This window comes from Eufriesea mexicana, unplaced genomic scaffold, assembly GCF_001483705.2.
Source record: "Eufriesea mexicana isolate 0111107269 unplaced genomic scaffold, ASM148370v2 scaffold3780, whole genome shotgun sequence".
Lineage (NCBI taxonomy): Eukaryota > Metazoa > Arthropoda > Insecta > Hymenoptera > Apidae > Eufriesea > Eufriesea mexicana.
Window position 1 is genome coordinate 1,196,954 of NW_016911795.1, and position 14,278 is coordinate 1,211,231.

General features: G+C 43.3%; 1 protein-coding gene across 1 annotated transcript in view; it reads right to left on the minus strand.

The window, feature by feature from the left end:
* The window catches only part of fng (Fringe glycosyltransferase), a 101,954-nt gene extending 88,026 nt beyond the window's left edge, over nt 1–13,928 (minus strand). Inside the window, exons 1-4 of the mRNA XM_017905289.1 lie at nt 13,428–13,928; nt 12,830–13,069; nt 8,663–8,711; nt 4,586–4,688 (exon numbers count right to left, since the gene is read on the minus strand). Of these exons, the coding sequence (XP_017760778.1) occupies nt 4,586–4,688; nt 8,663–8,711; nt 12,830–13,069; nt 13,428–13,718 (683 nt within the window). The 5' untranslated portion in view covers nt 13,719–13,928. The remainder of the gene's footprint in view (nt 1–4,585; nt 4,689–8,662; nt 8,712–12,829; nt 13,070–13,427) is intronic.
* Nucleotides 13,929–14,278: the final 350 nt, after the last annotated feature.

Below are 14,278 nucleotides of genomic sequence, written 5' to 3' on the forward strand. Positions count from 1 at the left end.
CCTAATGAGAGATGACAAGTCACATATGTACTTCTACCAAATATTTTTAAGTACAATTTATGGATTCCCTCAAACCAAAGCGGATTCTATTAATTTAGCTCCATTATCTAATTGTATTGACATTTTTATTAACACTATACCGTCCGCACGTCTAGTCGGGATTCTTTTGTTTGGCGCCGGTAGGGCTGACTCATTTGCGCATGACACAAACGTGGTGCCACCGGACGGCATAGTGATAATATAAAATTTAATTTAATTAAATTATGTATGTAGAGAATTTTGACATATGTGGTATATACATAGTATATGTATATTTGCTGTACTTTTAACCCTTTCGCGACGGGTGCCGTATATATACGACTGTCACTTATTGTTTCGCAGCGGCTGATGCCGTCTACATACGGCAAATCATATTATTATTAATATGTGTTAATCATTACTAATATATATAATACGTATTAGTAATGTATAGATTAATTTCAAAAGTGAACTCAAAATAAAGCTAGTACAGGCATTAGGCAAAGAAGAAAATGGTGGCGAAGTATGATCAGTCGCGCCATCGTGAAAGGGTGAAATTAACTCAGAGATACCCAAAATACCACGATTTTGATGATTTTAATCAGTAATGACCCATCTCACAGAATAATTTTGACTGTCAAAATTCTACAGCCTGTCATGGAATATATCATATATTCTGCCAATATGTCTGCCAATATCTAGCACACGACTATTCCATAGATAGGTAAAATACATTTTGCAAACTTTTACGACCCTGTGGCCAAAAATCACTGCGTCACGATTTAGTTAAAACACGATTTCCAGGGTCGTTTCTGGAAGATAGGGGATCTTATTTGTCGAAGGAACACAGCGGATGCTGTAATGGCACTTCGTAGCTAGATTAACAGCTGCAATTACAGCTTGTTCTCCACCCTCTGCCACTCTCTTCGAGCAAGAATCCCTAGCTGCTCTTTGATCTTCCTATTTATCGCGGTTACATCGTCGGTGCGCTGGTTTACTCGTTTCACGTAAACACTCTAAGTGGCCGACGAGGGATTGTTATGGGAAAAGGGACCCAACGAAACCGGATGTCCCGTCGTTCCTCCACGCATCGACAACGCGTTTCAAATAGGCTCAAACAGTCCAGCAACCTACGACTTACCCTATTTCAGCTAAAGCAATTTTCTCCTGACTTTGGTAATTTCGTATTAACCCTTTGAACAGTAACGATGCAACAGTCACGTCGTCGAGCTAGAAGCCACCTGCAGTAACGACATCACTGTTGCGTTTCTATATTTATCTTAAAGCAAGGTGAACCTATATGTTGCGATGTCAGTTCAGCTGTTTCGCGGCTACCAGCAACACGTTTCTTGATTAGTGTTATGTTTTCGTGAATAATAGCTGGGCCTGTTGGATATCTCGAAAGTTACTGCTCAAAGGGTTAACACTATGCCGTCCGGAGGCACCACGTTGGTGTCATGCGCAAAACTATCGGGCAAATGTCGCTGTAGCGACCAAGTTCTCAATCAGCAACACGTTTCTTGATTATGTTATGTTTTCGTGAATAATAGCTGGGCCTGTTGGATATCTCGGAAGTTACTGCTCAAAGGGTTAACACTATGCCGTCCGGGGGCACCACGTTGGTGTCATGCGCAAAACTATCGGGCAAATGTCGCTGTAGCGACCAAGTTCTCACCCTCGCCAACAGATAGATTCCTACTTGAAGGAGGTTCCTCGCAAGTCCTCGGTAAAGCCTCGACCTCCCTGAAATGGAAGTTCCTGTGACACCCAAGTATCCCTGGTCTAAGGCAGGGCCTGCTAGAAGCAAGCCTTACCCATGAGTCCTTCACTTCTGTTCCTATACCGCTCAAAAACAGGATTGACTATGTACCCTCAAAATTTGGAGAAAATAGAGGAGCAGGATTGAGAACTCGTGAGAACTAACGATGAGATTAGTAAAACTCGACGATTTATGATCTCTCGAGGACCTCGAAAAACCAACAGCAGCGACAAGCGAAATAATCTGAGCCAATCTTACCGGCGCCAAACAAAAGAATCCAGATTAGATGCGCGGATGGCATAGTGTTAAAATTAGGAAAAGATTCTCGCGTGAAGGATGAAAAATTGTGGAATTCCGGTGGACCGAGACTGAGAGTTTGGAAGAAAGCTCTCGTTCCACGGGGAAAGTAAATAGAAAGGGCGAGGATGAGCAGGCGACGAGGTAATTGGTTCGCGATGATGGGCCATTAGGCGTGTTTTTCGAGTCGGGGATAATATTTTGACGCTGCACGGTGATCGTGCCACCCTATCCAAACAGAAGATTCGACGGTCAAGCAGCCAGCAATAACATCTCGTTTGCAAGCAAGCGGAACGGTTTTGGGCCAGGTCTCGTCGCTCGAGGAAGCATCTGACCTCTGTATGAGAGCACGATGGGGCATTAACTGAGAAAATCCAGGAGCCAGGAATTTTATCTTCCTTTCGGAAGTAAGTACGAATTTGAACGTCCCGTACCTCGTGAGACCCCTAAAATTAGCTAAGAGAGACCTAGGCATCCGGGAAATCTCGATGACCCTAGAAGTTCTTTGGAGTTTTATCATTTTTAGTATCTGGAAACACACGTGCGTTTATGACACGCAGAAGCGTGTTAATAGCATTCTGGGAAAAAATGAGGAAAATAAATCTCGTCCATGGAATAACGCTGCCTAGTGCATTAGCGAGGACCTCAAACGTTTCTCTAGGAGCCGCTGGAAAAGCAAACAATCAAGGTTGATGCGACGTCCCTGTAGGTCTGAAACGCCATAAGCTCTTCCCTGACTATGCAAAGCTTCTGATAGCTCATCCATTAAATCCATCTCTTCGTTTAATTTCGAAAATTCGGGTCTATGAGATATAGACCCAGGGTGTCTCTATGTACTCGAGGCTCCAGAGGTTGGTCCAAGCTCAGAATCATTACCACAGTTGGTTGTCTAGGTGGCGACACTGTTTGTCGATCGATTCGTCGGAAAATTATATTTTTATAACTAATATTAGTCATCTAGTAATGATAAGGATATCATGAAAGCTAGGATTACCGAGCTGGAACGATTAATGAAATTTTCGCGAATGAAATCCGAGGCAGGGGAATATGACGCTTGATATTTGCATGTCTATCAGATTCAGTGCTGCTATAGGTTGACGTCGAAGCTGCTTGGAGTAGCCACAGATTCGATATGGAGGGCATTATCGACGCACCGTCAGGTGGAAGACCGGTATCGCGAAAAAAGAGTGGGAAAAAGGAGGAAAAAGAGTTTTGCCGCGCGTGGACCGGCTAACTCGGACGTATCAGATAAACTTGTCCCGGTGGAGGACGCTTGAGCACTCATACTACGCGCGCCAGCCTTGGATTGCCCAAATGAACAACCTGTTGTCGGGCCCGCTCGCCCTTTCGTGCTTCTACATACTGGGTGCTCCGCGTTCAACCTCTTTTTGAGATGCCGCAGCTGCTCGATGAGTGTAACAGGTAGATTGTTGCGAGGAACGTGTGTAGAGAGGTTCTAAGTTAGGTCAAACGTCAGAACAGGTATCAGAAAGTATAATTTAGAGTAGTCGATGAAAGAATCATGTATAAAGAGGTTCTAAGTTAGGTCAGATGTCAGAACAGGTATCAGAAAGTTTAATTTGGAGTAGTCGATGAAAGAATCATGTATAAACAGGTTCTAAGTTAGGTCAGATGTCAGAACAGGCACCAGAAAGTACAGTTTGGAGTAGCGGATGAAAGGAACGTGCATAGAGAGGGTCTAAGTTAGGTCAAACGTTGGGGTAGATGTCAGAAAATTAGGTAGTGCATTGAAAAGTGTTATAGTAAAAATTAAAGACGAAAATAAACTCTACATCCTAATGATGCGGGGGCGACCCTTTCCCCTACGTTTTGTCTTTTGTCTCTCGTTTTCTGGAGACGTTTTTGACCTGCGTGACCCTAAACAGACAGGCCAGTTCTAACTGTTCGCCCGTTTAATAAACATCTATACAGTTTTTCCACCGTTTCTACTGGCTACTATTTCTTTGCATTAGAACCTCTTAACAAAACGTACTGTGCACAGCTGAGAAGGAGCCATGTCGACCTAACTCCACAGGTGCTTCTGAAATGTCTAGCTTTCGACTTTTATTAGCATTACGTTGACCTAATGAGATAAATTACTATGTCTATGCCATTTGATCTCTCTTCTATTCTATATCTATATTTAATTCTATATCTATATTTAACCTTGTACGTTCTACCAAACTGTAGTCTAATCATCGTGATCACTTATACTAAACTATTCCTAGTTCGATCTTCGCTTACTGAAGACTGACCACGATTCGAATCACGACATGTAACAAAAATACTAATTAGCCTCGTGATACTAATTAGCGCTTCATACCTTCTCGCACTGCTCGTTCGGGCTATCGAAGATTTCTCGATATCGGTTAAAAGTTTAATATTTATATACACAAACGCGTTAGACCCCATCCGAAGAGCTAGCCTAGACAAGTGTCCGAAACGTAGATCGAATAAGCGAGGAATAAAATGGAAGAAAGGGAAGGAAGATAAAATAATGATAGTACTCACTTCCGGCCGCTGTCGAGGAACCTGTCGAACTCGACGGACATTTTGCAACAGAGGGCCCGCCTGTTGTGCGAGGATGAGCACTTGGTGTTGATCATGTGGCCGTCTGTAATCAAACGGGGACATTAAGCTCCGAGGGATGGTGGGCGGTGCAATTAATTAAGAGGTTAATAATCATCCTCCACGCTACTGAGTCTTTATTAAGTCGGCTCCGTCCCTTCGGTAACGCTACTGCTCCATCGTCGGCGATGCTTTCGAGGGCAGACCTCGATCATCCTGATACACAACGTTCTACCTTGCCTAGAGTCGCTCCCACGATACGCGAGTGTTTCAATTATCCTCGTGAACAATACGCAACAATTAACCGTTCGGACCACTCGCCGTAATTACACGGCCGCTTAATCATGGCGGAGGATCGATAGGGAAGTAAACCGAAGGGAAGGGAACAGCGTGCTTTTATACAAGGGGTTTCTTTATTCAGGCCTCGAGGTGATTAATACTTTGCAACAACGCGGCTAATACGATCGTCCATCTCTTTCTTATATTTTGGGTTTAGCCTATTAGTAGACAACGACGGTGATGGATTCCGAGGTCCAAAAGTTTCAGACAACCCAAGAGCTTAAATTTTGACGGACTATGCGTTCAAATCTTGGGGGTACAAGAATCCAACTTTGAAGGAGAGCAAATTCTGAAAACCTAGTGTCCAAATTCTAGAACACCAAAAGTCAAAGTCTCAGAGACCAAATTCTGAAAGCCCAAGCGTCCAAATTCTGGGAATCCAAGAGTCCAGCTCTTAGAGAGACCAAATTCTGAAAGCCCTAGTGTCCAAATTCTAGAACTCCAAGAGTCCAAGTCTGAGAGACCAAATTCTGAAAGCCCAAGCGTCCAAATTCTGGGAATCCAAGAGTCCAACTCTTAGAGAGACCAAATTCTGAAAGCCCTAGTGTCCAAATTCTAGAACTCCAAGAGTCCACGTCTGAGAGACCAAATTCTGAAAGCCCAAGCGTCCAAATTCTGAGAGTCCAATAGTCCAACTCTTAGAGAGACCAAATTCTGAAAGCCCAAGCGTCCGAATTCTGGGAGTCCAAGCACTTATTCTAGACAAAGTGCCTAAGAAGAAGAGTAACAAAGAACCAAAATTCACAATTCTGTGAATCGTCTGATCACCCCATAATGATACTTCCTCGACTAGAAAGGAGTTTTTCCAAAAAAGAAAGGGAAGGAGCATCAAAATTCACGAGGATCCAGATCGATGTTCACGTGTTCCCCTGCGGCATGACTGACGCATCGGTTAGCCGCGTGGGTGGACGCAGGCAGGCCAACAACAGGGAGGATAATGCCGGGCACGGAAGGACCAAAGAGGAGGGGATGAGCACGCGAGCCCTCGGGCACCGTCCGACATTTGACCTCACCACGCGCTCTGCACCGGTCTGCACCTCCACCACAGCCCTTTCTACCTGCCTCACGAAATCCATCCTTGTTCGTCCATCCACCAAGATTACGACCGTATCGTCGATGTCGTTCGAGACCGAGATCGGTGTCACAGACGTTGGAAATTTTCTCACTTCACCTCCTATTTTTAATACTTGAGAAAACGTTTCCCTTTTCGCCGATTTTTCCATTGCAAAATTAATCATCGAGCTCGGTATCGATCGAATATTTTCCCACTTTGCCTCCGATCTTTAACTCTGTGCCTTACCATTTGAGTTCCGATGGAGCGGGCTATAGTCGACTGTCGAACATGTTGAGACACGTCGAGACACGTTGGACACGACGAGCCACTTCTTCCGAACGCCACAGAGAATAGCAGACAACTGAGACAGGAAGACGTGGACGAAAATGAACCACGAATTGACCCGTGATGTTTACGTTGGTTATGTCTACGGAACACGTCTCCCGCACGTGATACTCATGTTTCACCCAATACCCTTACAATATTGTAGAAAGAGGTTAATGCTCAAGATACTGACATTTCCTTGTTCGCCGACTTTTCGATTGCAAAATAAATTACCGATCTTTGAGTAGTTTTCCACTTTACCTTCTATTTTTAATACTCGCGAAACTTACATTGTAACTTTTGCGATTTTTCGATTGCAAAATTCGTTATCGTGTCTTTCTGCAACATTTTCGTGTCCCTTTTTGGTTTCTTCTTTTTTAATGTTTTACTGGCCGATTACTACTCTATCCGATTTACAAGCGGTTTACACGATTGGAATCTGATGCAGATGCTGCTATCTCAAATCGATCGTGAAGTTTTACGGTTCGACTGGTTTATATTTCTAATGATGCAACGTGCAAGAGCGTGCGATCCAGCTATTAAGCGCTGCACCGAAGTCCGAGAGAGTTAACGATCACGGTAGTTTTTTTAAACCAACGCGAACGAGGATTTATACTTTTTCGATCGGAGAGGCTCGTTAGAAGTGGTTCGAGGGGTTCGCGCGTGGCCGAGACGTCGCGTCGGCTCGAATCGGTTCGAATCGGCGCGATCGATCGATCCATCCTCTTGCAAACCGGTCACAGGATCTTCTGCAAGGTGGAATCTCGTCCAGTTTGATCGACACACGGCCCCTCTTCCTTCTTTGACTGAAGAACGCGTGATTATCTAACGATCATCTGACTCGAGATCTACGAAGATCAAGGAGATCGATAGAAGAAGTCATCTTTATCCACAACGACCCGCCATCGAACATCCACGTTAAATCGAAATGAAAAAATAACTAGACCGATTGTACTATTCCGATTTTTAATAAAATACATTTAACATTAAAATTAATTCAACAAGATGTTTTAATAAGAAACAAACCATTAATAATATTGTGAAAATATTTAGATTCCTCGAAATACCGATTTTCTCGTTAATAGGCTCGAAACAATATCGAAGAATGAATTATCGTTAGCGAAATTTCTTCAACAGTGGAATTTCCACGGAATTCATGGAGATACGATACTGTACTGATACGATACTAATGCGAGGATTGTCGAGAAAGAACCGTGGATAAAATCCATTTCCATCCGGTTCGATCGAATCCAGCAGGTGGTCGATCAGAGAACAACGTCAACCCATTTACGCTTAAATCAGTTCACGATCCCATGCCGGTCCAATTACGCCGATACGTTCGATTAATCCCATGGCTCGGCAGATAACGATACACGCGTGTCGTCGACGATTCACGGCCATTAAAACCTTGAATCGACCGAGAGGACAGTTGTGCAAGCTGAGCGTGTTTCGGCGCGACCATTAACCGGGGACAAGGAGCGAACTTTTGAAATGATTGACGAGCACGTGGTCCGCGAACGAGCCAGCTCCTACACGCTCACTCGTTCGTTCCGCGCCGGCAATTATCGCGTAAACGAGGCCAACCATTAAGCCCGGCCGTAATTATCCGTGCCTCGTATTACAACAGAAATAAACGCTCCGATTCGGTTCTTCTTCCTTTTCGTTCATTTATTTCCCTGCCTTCCCGCCAGTACGTATACATACTTCGATATACACTTTCACGTGTTCTCCACGCGATCGTGAATATTCGGACAATTCCGCGAAAACGATCGAAGTGTATACAGGAATGGAGGGGGAACGGCGATTGGTGGGGTGGGCCGGGTGGGGGAAGCAATGGAGTCTTGCTGGAGTTCAGTCGCTTCTCGGCAGCTTGGTTATTACGATCGCGATGAACGAAGACGTTTTCGGACTTAATTACTTGTTTAACTAACGAAAGCCTCGGAAGAAAATTAGGTGACGGGAATTGGTAGTATATTCCGTAGGTGTTCTAATCTTTGTCGCTCGAGATCTTAGTTAGTCTCGAAGACTCTGTAGCCAGTTGCGAACGTGATATCGTAATTATCGAATTCTACGTGTCGATTTACAATTTCTATCGCTGCTTTCCTAACTTATATCTTCCGACTCACTTATCGCCTGAGGTAATTAGACCCACGAAGATAGTATACGATCCATATAAAAATTTATAGAGGACGACGTAACGAGCTTCGTAATATTATGCGTTATAGCCGATACTTCGATAAGCGTCGAAAGAATAGCGAGCCGATTTCGTTCAATCTCGATCGATAAAAGTATAAAGTACTTACTGGTCTGGTTCTGGAAGTAGAGGTCGTCTCGGTCGGTGAAGAACCACGTCTGAAATAAAAAAGAAAAGGAATGTTAAAGCCAGGCTACTCCGAGACCGGGTAAGAGCTATTTCTACAATGGTTTCGAGTCTAACGATCGACGTGTCGGTCACGTACGCTAGCGCCATTGTTTACCGCGGCTAACACGCGCCGCGTACCGATCATAAATTTCAATTTCTTCCGTTCGTTCGGGCTCGGATCGCTCCATCTACGTCCACCTGGATCAATAAATAGATGGGAAAATGAAGCCATACTTTTCCTCTCCCCTTTACACAGGTAAACGGCGAATCGAAATACTCGTCCGATAGACTATACCGATCCAAAATAAATAATGATGTTTCGTGAAAGCGAGAGAAGAAAAAATCACTGTAAATGATCCAAACGAGACAAAATAAAATTCTTACTAATTAATTCGTAAAGACTAAATTATTTGATAAAAATCGGTAAAAAATTCCAGAATTTTTTATCATTCACTTAACCCAATAATATCCTGTCACAATCGAAATTCCAAAATGTTGATATTTTGGAAAATGTATGAACGTAATTATAAAGGAATTTCAGAAATTTTGTAGACAAAACCATTTTCGGTAAAAATCGAGAATTGGGTTATACAAATTGGAGAATGTCTCGAAATTTTTAGTATAGGTTTAGAGAAAAGTTGCGATAAATCTGGCGCAACCCGGCTTTCACGAAGCACTTAAACGGCAGTTTATCGCTATCTACCCGTTTCCAGCGTTGGTCCCGTCCGGTTGGGAATTTCTCCCACGTTCTTTCCCTTTTCCCGCGCACAAGTGGCAGGGATCCGCGTTTCCCGGCTTCGAAAGCGCATCCCGCCACGTGAAAATCCCCGAGACAATGCTAGTGACGTCTGGTGAGCCCAGCGCAAGGCCCTCCCCCTCCCCTGCGGCGTTCACTTCCTGAAGGGAACTCGCCAACTAAAAATAGGCAACTGCTTTAACACGTGCACTGCACCGATCTTTAACGTCGTCGATCTCCGCCAGATGAGACGAAAGAACCGACGAGAAGTAACTCGAAGGTGCTTCTTTCGGAACTACTTACTGTCGCTAATACCGCCATCTACTGGAATTTCGCAGGAACTAATACGGTAATTATCGTATTTAATCAACGTCCTGATGATTATTAATAAACGATTACGACGTACTAAAAATAGAAATAAAAGTGGACATTACATGTAGGAAATAAACGAGCGGTTGAATGTTCTGGCGCGAAAATTTGAAAAATTCGAAAGGTGAAGCGAATTGCTTCGATTTGGGAATGGGTGACATACAAACAGTGAGAGTACGTTATCGATTTGTGGAATATGAAGATGGAGGGATCAAAGAGGGTTAGAGTAATCATGGGATACGGACTTGCAGAGAGAATTGTGAGGATTGGGCGGATGTCCTGTGTGACCGGCAATTAAACCGTTCGCGACAGGGAGAGGGGGGTGGAACGAATCCGGTGGAAAAAGAAAAAGGAAAAAAGGAGGTGAGACGAATAAGCCTCCGAGTCAGCGTTCGCAGAAGGAACACGAATATCCGGCAAACAAGAGACATCACGCGCCAGGGAAAAAGAGGGACGAGAGACGCGATGACGTCAGTGGCACCGGCGTCGCGTTACATCGACGTAATTACGTTAATCCACGCACGTACGTCGCTGCTAAAACGGGCATCATCGTTAAGCTGATCTCTCCACTGGGTCCCGATCTGTCTCTCTTTTTCTCACACTCGTTCACTCATGTGTCAAAGAATGGTTTAAACGTTTTGGTTCCATTCGCTGTTTCCAGCTCTATGAGCGACGTTGACGATTAAACAGGCTTCGAGCTAACTTTAACCAACGCCGAAACTAACAAAGAAGACAAAATAACTTGTTCCAGATGTTTCATCCTCCAAGTTTTCGGAAATACATACATTCATTTACGAAAATATATTAGTTGAAATGTCCAACAAATATAGTATATGAAGTAAAAAAGGAATTCCAAAATTATATTAGTAAAAGGAGAAAATAATTTAACGACGTATACGATAGTTACTGTAAGTTTACCGGAGATACGAGGCGTGGTGGCGCTAGTGAGTTAAGCGAAAAGCCGTCTTAAGGCTGTCATATCCAACAAAACGTGCCAAAGTTAACACTTTCATTCTGGTAGAAACGTAATTTGATCTAACAATAACAACAATTTTTCGTAAAATAATTCAATTATGGGGGAATTAAAGTGCCAAGCGTGGAAGTGGAAATGGCAAGCAGAAATCGGTGGAATTAAAACCCGCAATAGAGGGTGCCAATGAGTTTCAAGGACTCGGAGTGAAGGTCAAGGATGATCGGTCGAAAAAGAGGAAGAAATGGTCGATACTCCGTGCTTTGGTCTCGTAAAATTGCAATGGCGTAGCTGATGGACGTTTTCAGATAAATAAACGACGTAATTGATCAATTATCTGCGAATGGTTCAGGGGCGAAACGGCCGTTGTAAATTGAAGGGTTGCGATATGGAGCGAGTCACTGAAACTAATGACAAACGCTTCAACGGCCGATCGATCGGTATCCTTTTTCTGCCAATGGGATACTCCGGTGAGCACCGATAGCGCGCCGCAACGGACCAATCGAGCGCGATGACTGTCAAGTCGCAATGCACAAATCTCGCGACAGCTACGAAGCAATTTGTCCAATATGACGGTAAATTCGAGAACTAAAAATAAATCTCAGGATCCCTCCGATACCTTTGAAACACAGGGCCAAAGGTGGGACCAAAAGGTAAAGAACGTTTATTAACGTTTCTCCCATCTATTCAAATGATTCACAGTCTTTGGAACGCTTCGATGTACCGTGAAAACAGGCGAAACATTAGCGACGTGAAAAGAAGTCGATTTACATTTTGAACGAGGCGGCAGGTAAACAATTCGACGCCCCTGGCAATGGCTCGCTTTTCTACCCAGCCCCCTCTTCTTCCCTCGGCGGTAAATCACCCTCATCTGTAAATTGGATCGTGAATTCGTAATAGCGTGAAATGAAGGGAACGCCTCGATATTTCCTAATATTCCTCCTTTGCGCTTAGACCGCGCAACATCGACGAAAATGCGAATAAAAAAATGACGGAAGGTTCCATTACGTTCGACTGCGAATTAGACGCTGTAACATGGTTCACGGTAAAAACGGTAGAGGTCGAAGAATTCGATGACAGTCCCGCGATCGATCGCTTCATTACCAACCGCTCCGTAGATTATACGCGATTAAAACGAAATTATGGACCTTCGCGCGATTAAACGATCAAGTAAACTTTTTTCCCACAAAAAGTAGAATTTTTCGGTTTTTAATGCAGGTAATACGGATTATACTTTATTTTCATTATACCAATGATTAATATCAATTATGAGCGTTAAATTTACAAACACACTGCAGGTCGGTAATTTTAATATCAAGATAGGTTATGAAAAAATTTTGTTCAATCCGAATCTATTAAACAACGTGGTTGAAAGGGAGCCAACAACGGCAAGCATTGCGTCGTCCCACAAACACGAGTAAATATATATGCACACCGAAATGGGCTTTCAGATCCTCGATTAATAGCACCGAATGCGCGATTCCTGAGAATCTCGATTGTTAGCCGACCCTCTACCGACTTTCCTGGGCTAGTAGTTCCGGGAAGTGTCGCCGGTAGCGTTGGGAACAGAGGGGTGAGTGGAAGAGTAGACTACAATACGTGCAATTAGTCGCTACAAGATAATATCGCGAAAGTTGAATCCCTATACCTTTCACTCGCAACGCAATGTTAATTTTCGATTGCTTCGAACCAATGACGAACAAAAACCAATACACAAAGTACATACAAATGAACCGATAAAATGAAAACACAAAATTTTCTACCCACGAGTTTTCGTCGAATTTAAAATACTACACGAATTGCGTTTACAAATTTCGAATAAATATTTAACTGTACCTAACCTATAAATATTTTTCTGAAGATCAATCATTACCTTTCCCTTGAAATTATTCCAAACGAAATTGTTTATTAATCCGATTGAATAAAAGTGCTACCAACATGGTAATAAAAGACGAATCGAATATTTTATTGCTGGTCACGAATATTAGCGAAATATATAGATACCCATAGACACCAAACTGTTTGACACGTACCTGATCTTTAGCGAATTGAAACCACGTGCTGATGATATCCGGCAGACGGGAATGGTGGTAATGTTTAGTGGTCTTCACGCTGATGAACAAGTCGTCGAGATTCGTGGTGAACGGTGCCATGGTCGCAGTCACGATCGCAGGTGTCACCGATAATTCCTCACTGATCACCATCCTCCTTGAAACTGGTACTTCCACCAGCTCGCTTCTGCTATTCACTTCGACCGTCATCTCGTCAACCCACTATAACAATACAATACACACACGCGTATATGCATAAGCAAGAACACCATGATACATTCTCACGTCTCTTCGTAAACATAGCGCACGTAAAGTAATAATTCGATCGAATATTCTTGGGAAACAAGCGAACACGTACACGCGAAACAACGAAATGTTTACTTTCCGTTAGTCACTTCGTAATAAAAATAAATTCAACCGGCCTCGATTTAACTAACATTTAACTAACATAACTGGGTATATGTGGATATTTTGAGAATAATTTGCGCGTTTTGAAAACCGTACTACTTATCATCATTTTAAACAGTCGAAAGACCTTTCGAAAATACACGTATTTGATTAAAAAGAATGGAACGCTTACCTGACGGGGTGCAACGGCCTGATAAAGAAGAATCGTGGCATAAGCAGTGGCAAGAACAAGTGCCAACGCCTGTAGACCTCGTCTAGTCGGTAGGCCACGGGGCATTTTAGTACTTCCGGTGCCGGCGTATCTCGCGCCAATCACCAATAAACGAGCCTGCGGCCCGCCACCGAATTTCACTGTCCGACCTTCCACCTCGTGGTTTTCACGTTTTTCTCGGTTTCCGACGATCAACGGCAACCACTTTGCATCGTTCCCCTCCTTCTGTCGCGCGAAAAATACACCAGTCATAACATACGACAATAATCACGTTCTCTGTCACTCCCGAGTTACTTTTCCGAAATATCGAACGATCGATAAAACTGTCCGTTTTCGACAATCAAATCGAGCGTACTCGTTGCGCGAAGTAATCACGTTTGCGCATGACAACAGATCACGTGAATTGTACTCGATTCACTGTACTTCACGGTCACGATGATTTCGGCATATGATATCCGGTAACCAGTTGCTGATGACACTGTCAGTGTCATCGTTCCGTTCCACGCTGATTCGTGGTTAACCGATTTGATTAATGACCCGCCGAAATCGATATATCGATATATGAAATAAACAATATACAATTGAATAAACAATATACTGTAACTCGAAGAACTTATCTCCCGAAGTTATCATAGAAAATTAAGATACTTCTACGTCTTGATTAATCATGCGTTTAATTGTTGTTTTTTGCTAGTGTTGTAAAGAATATAATTACAAATGGAGAATATTAAATGCAACCTGTAGAGAAATTGCAGCGAATATTTGACAGTCAAGTGGTTGTCACACGGGAATGATTTCGTGAAGCGAAGATA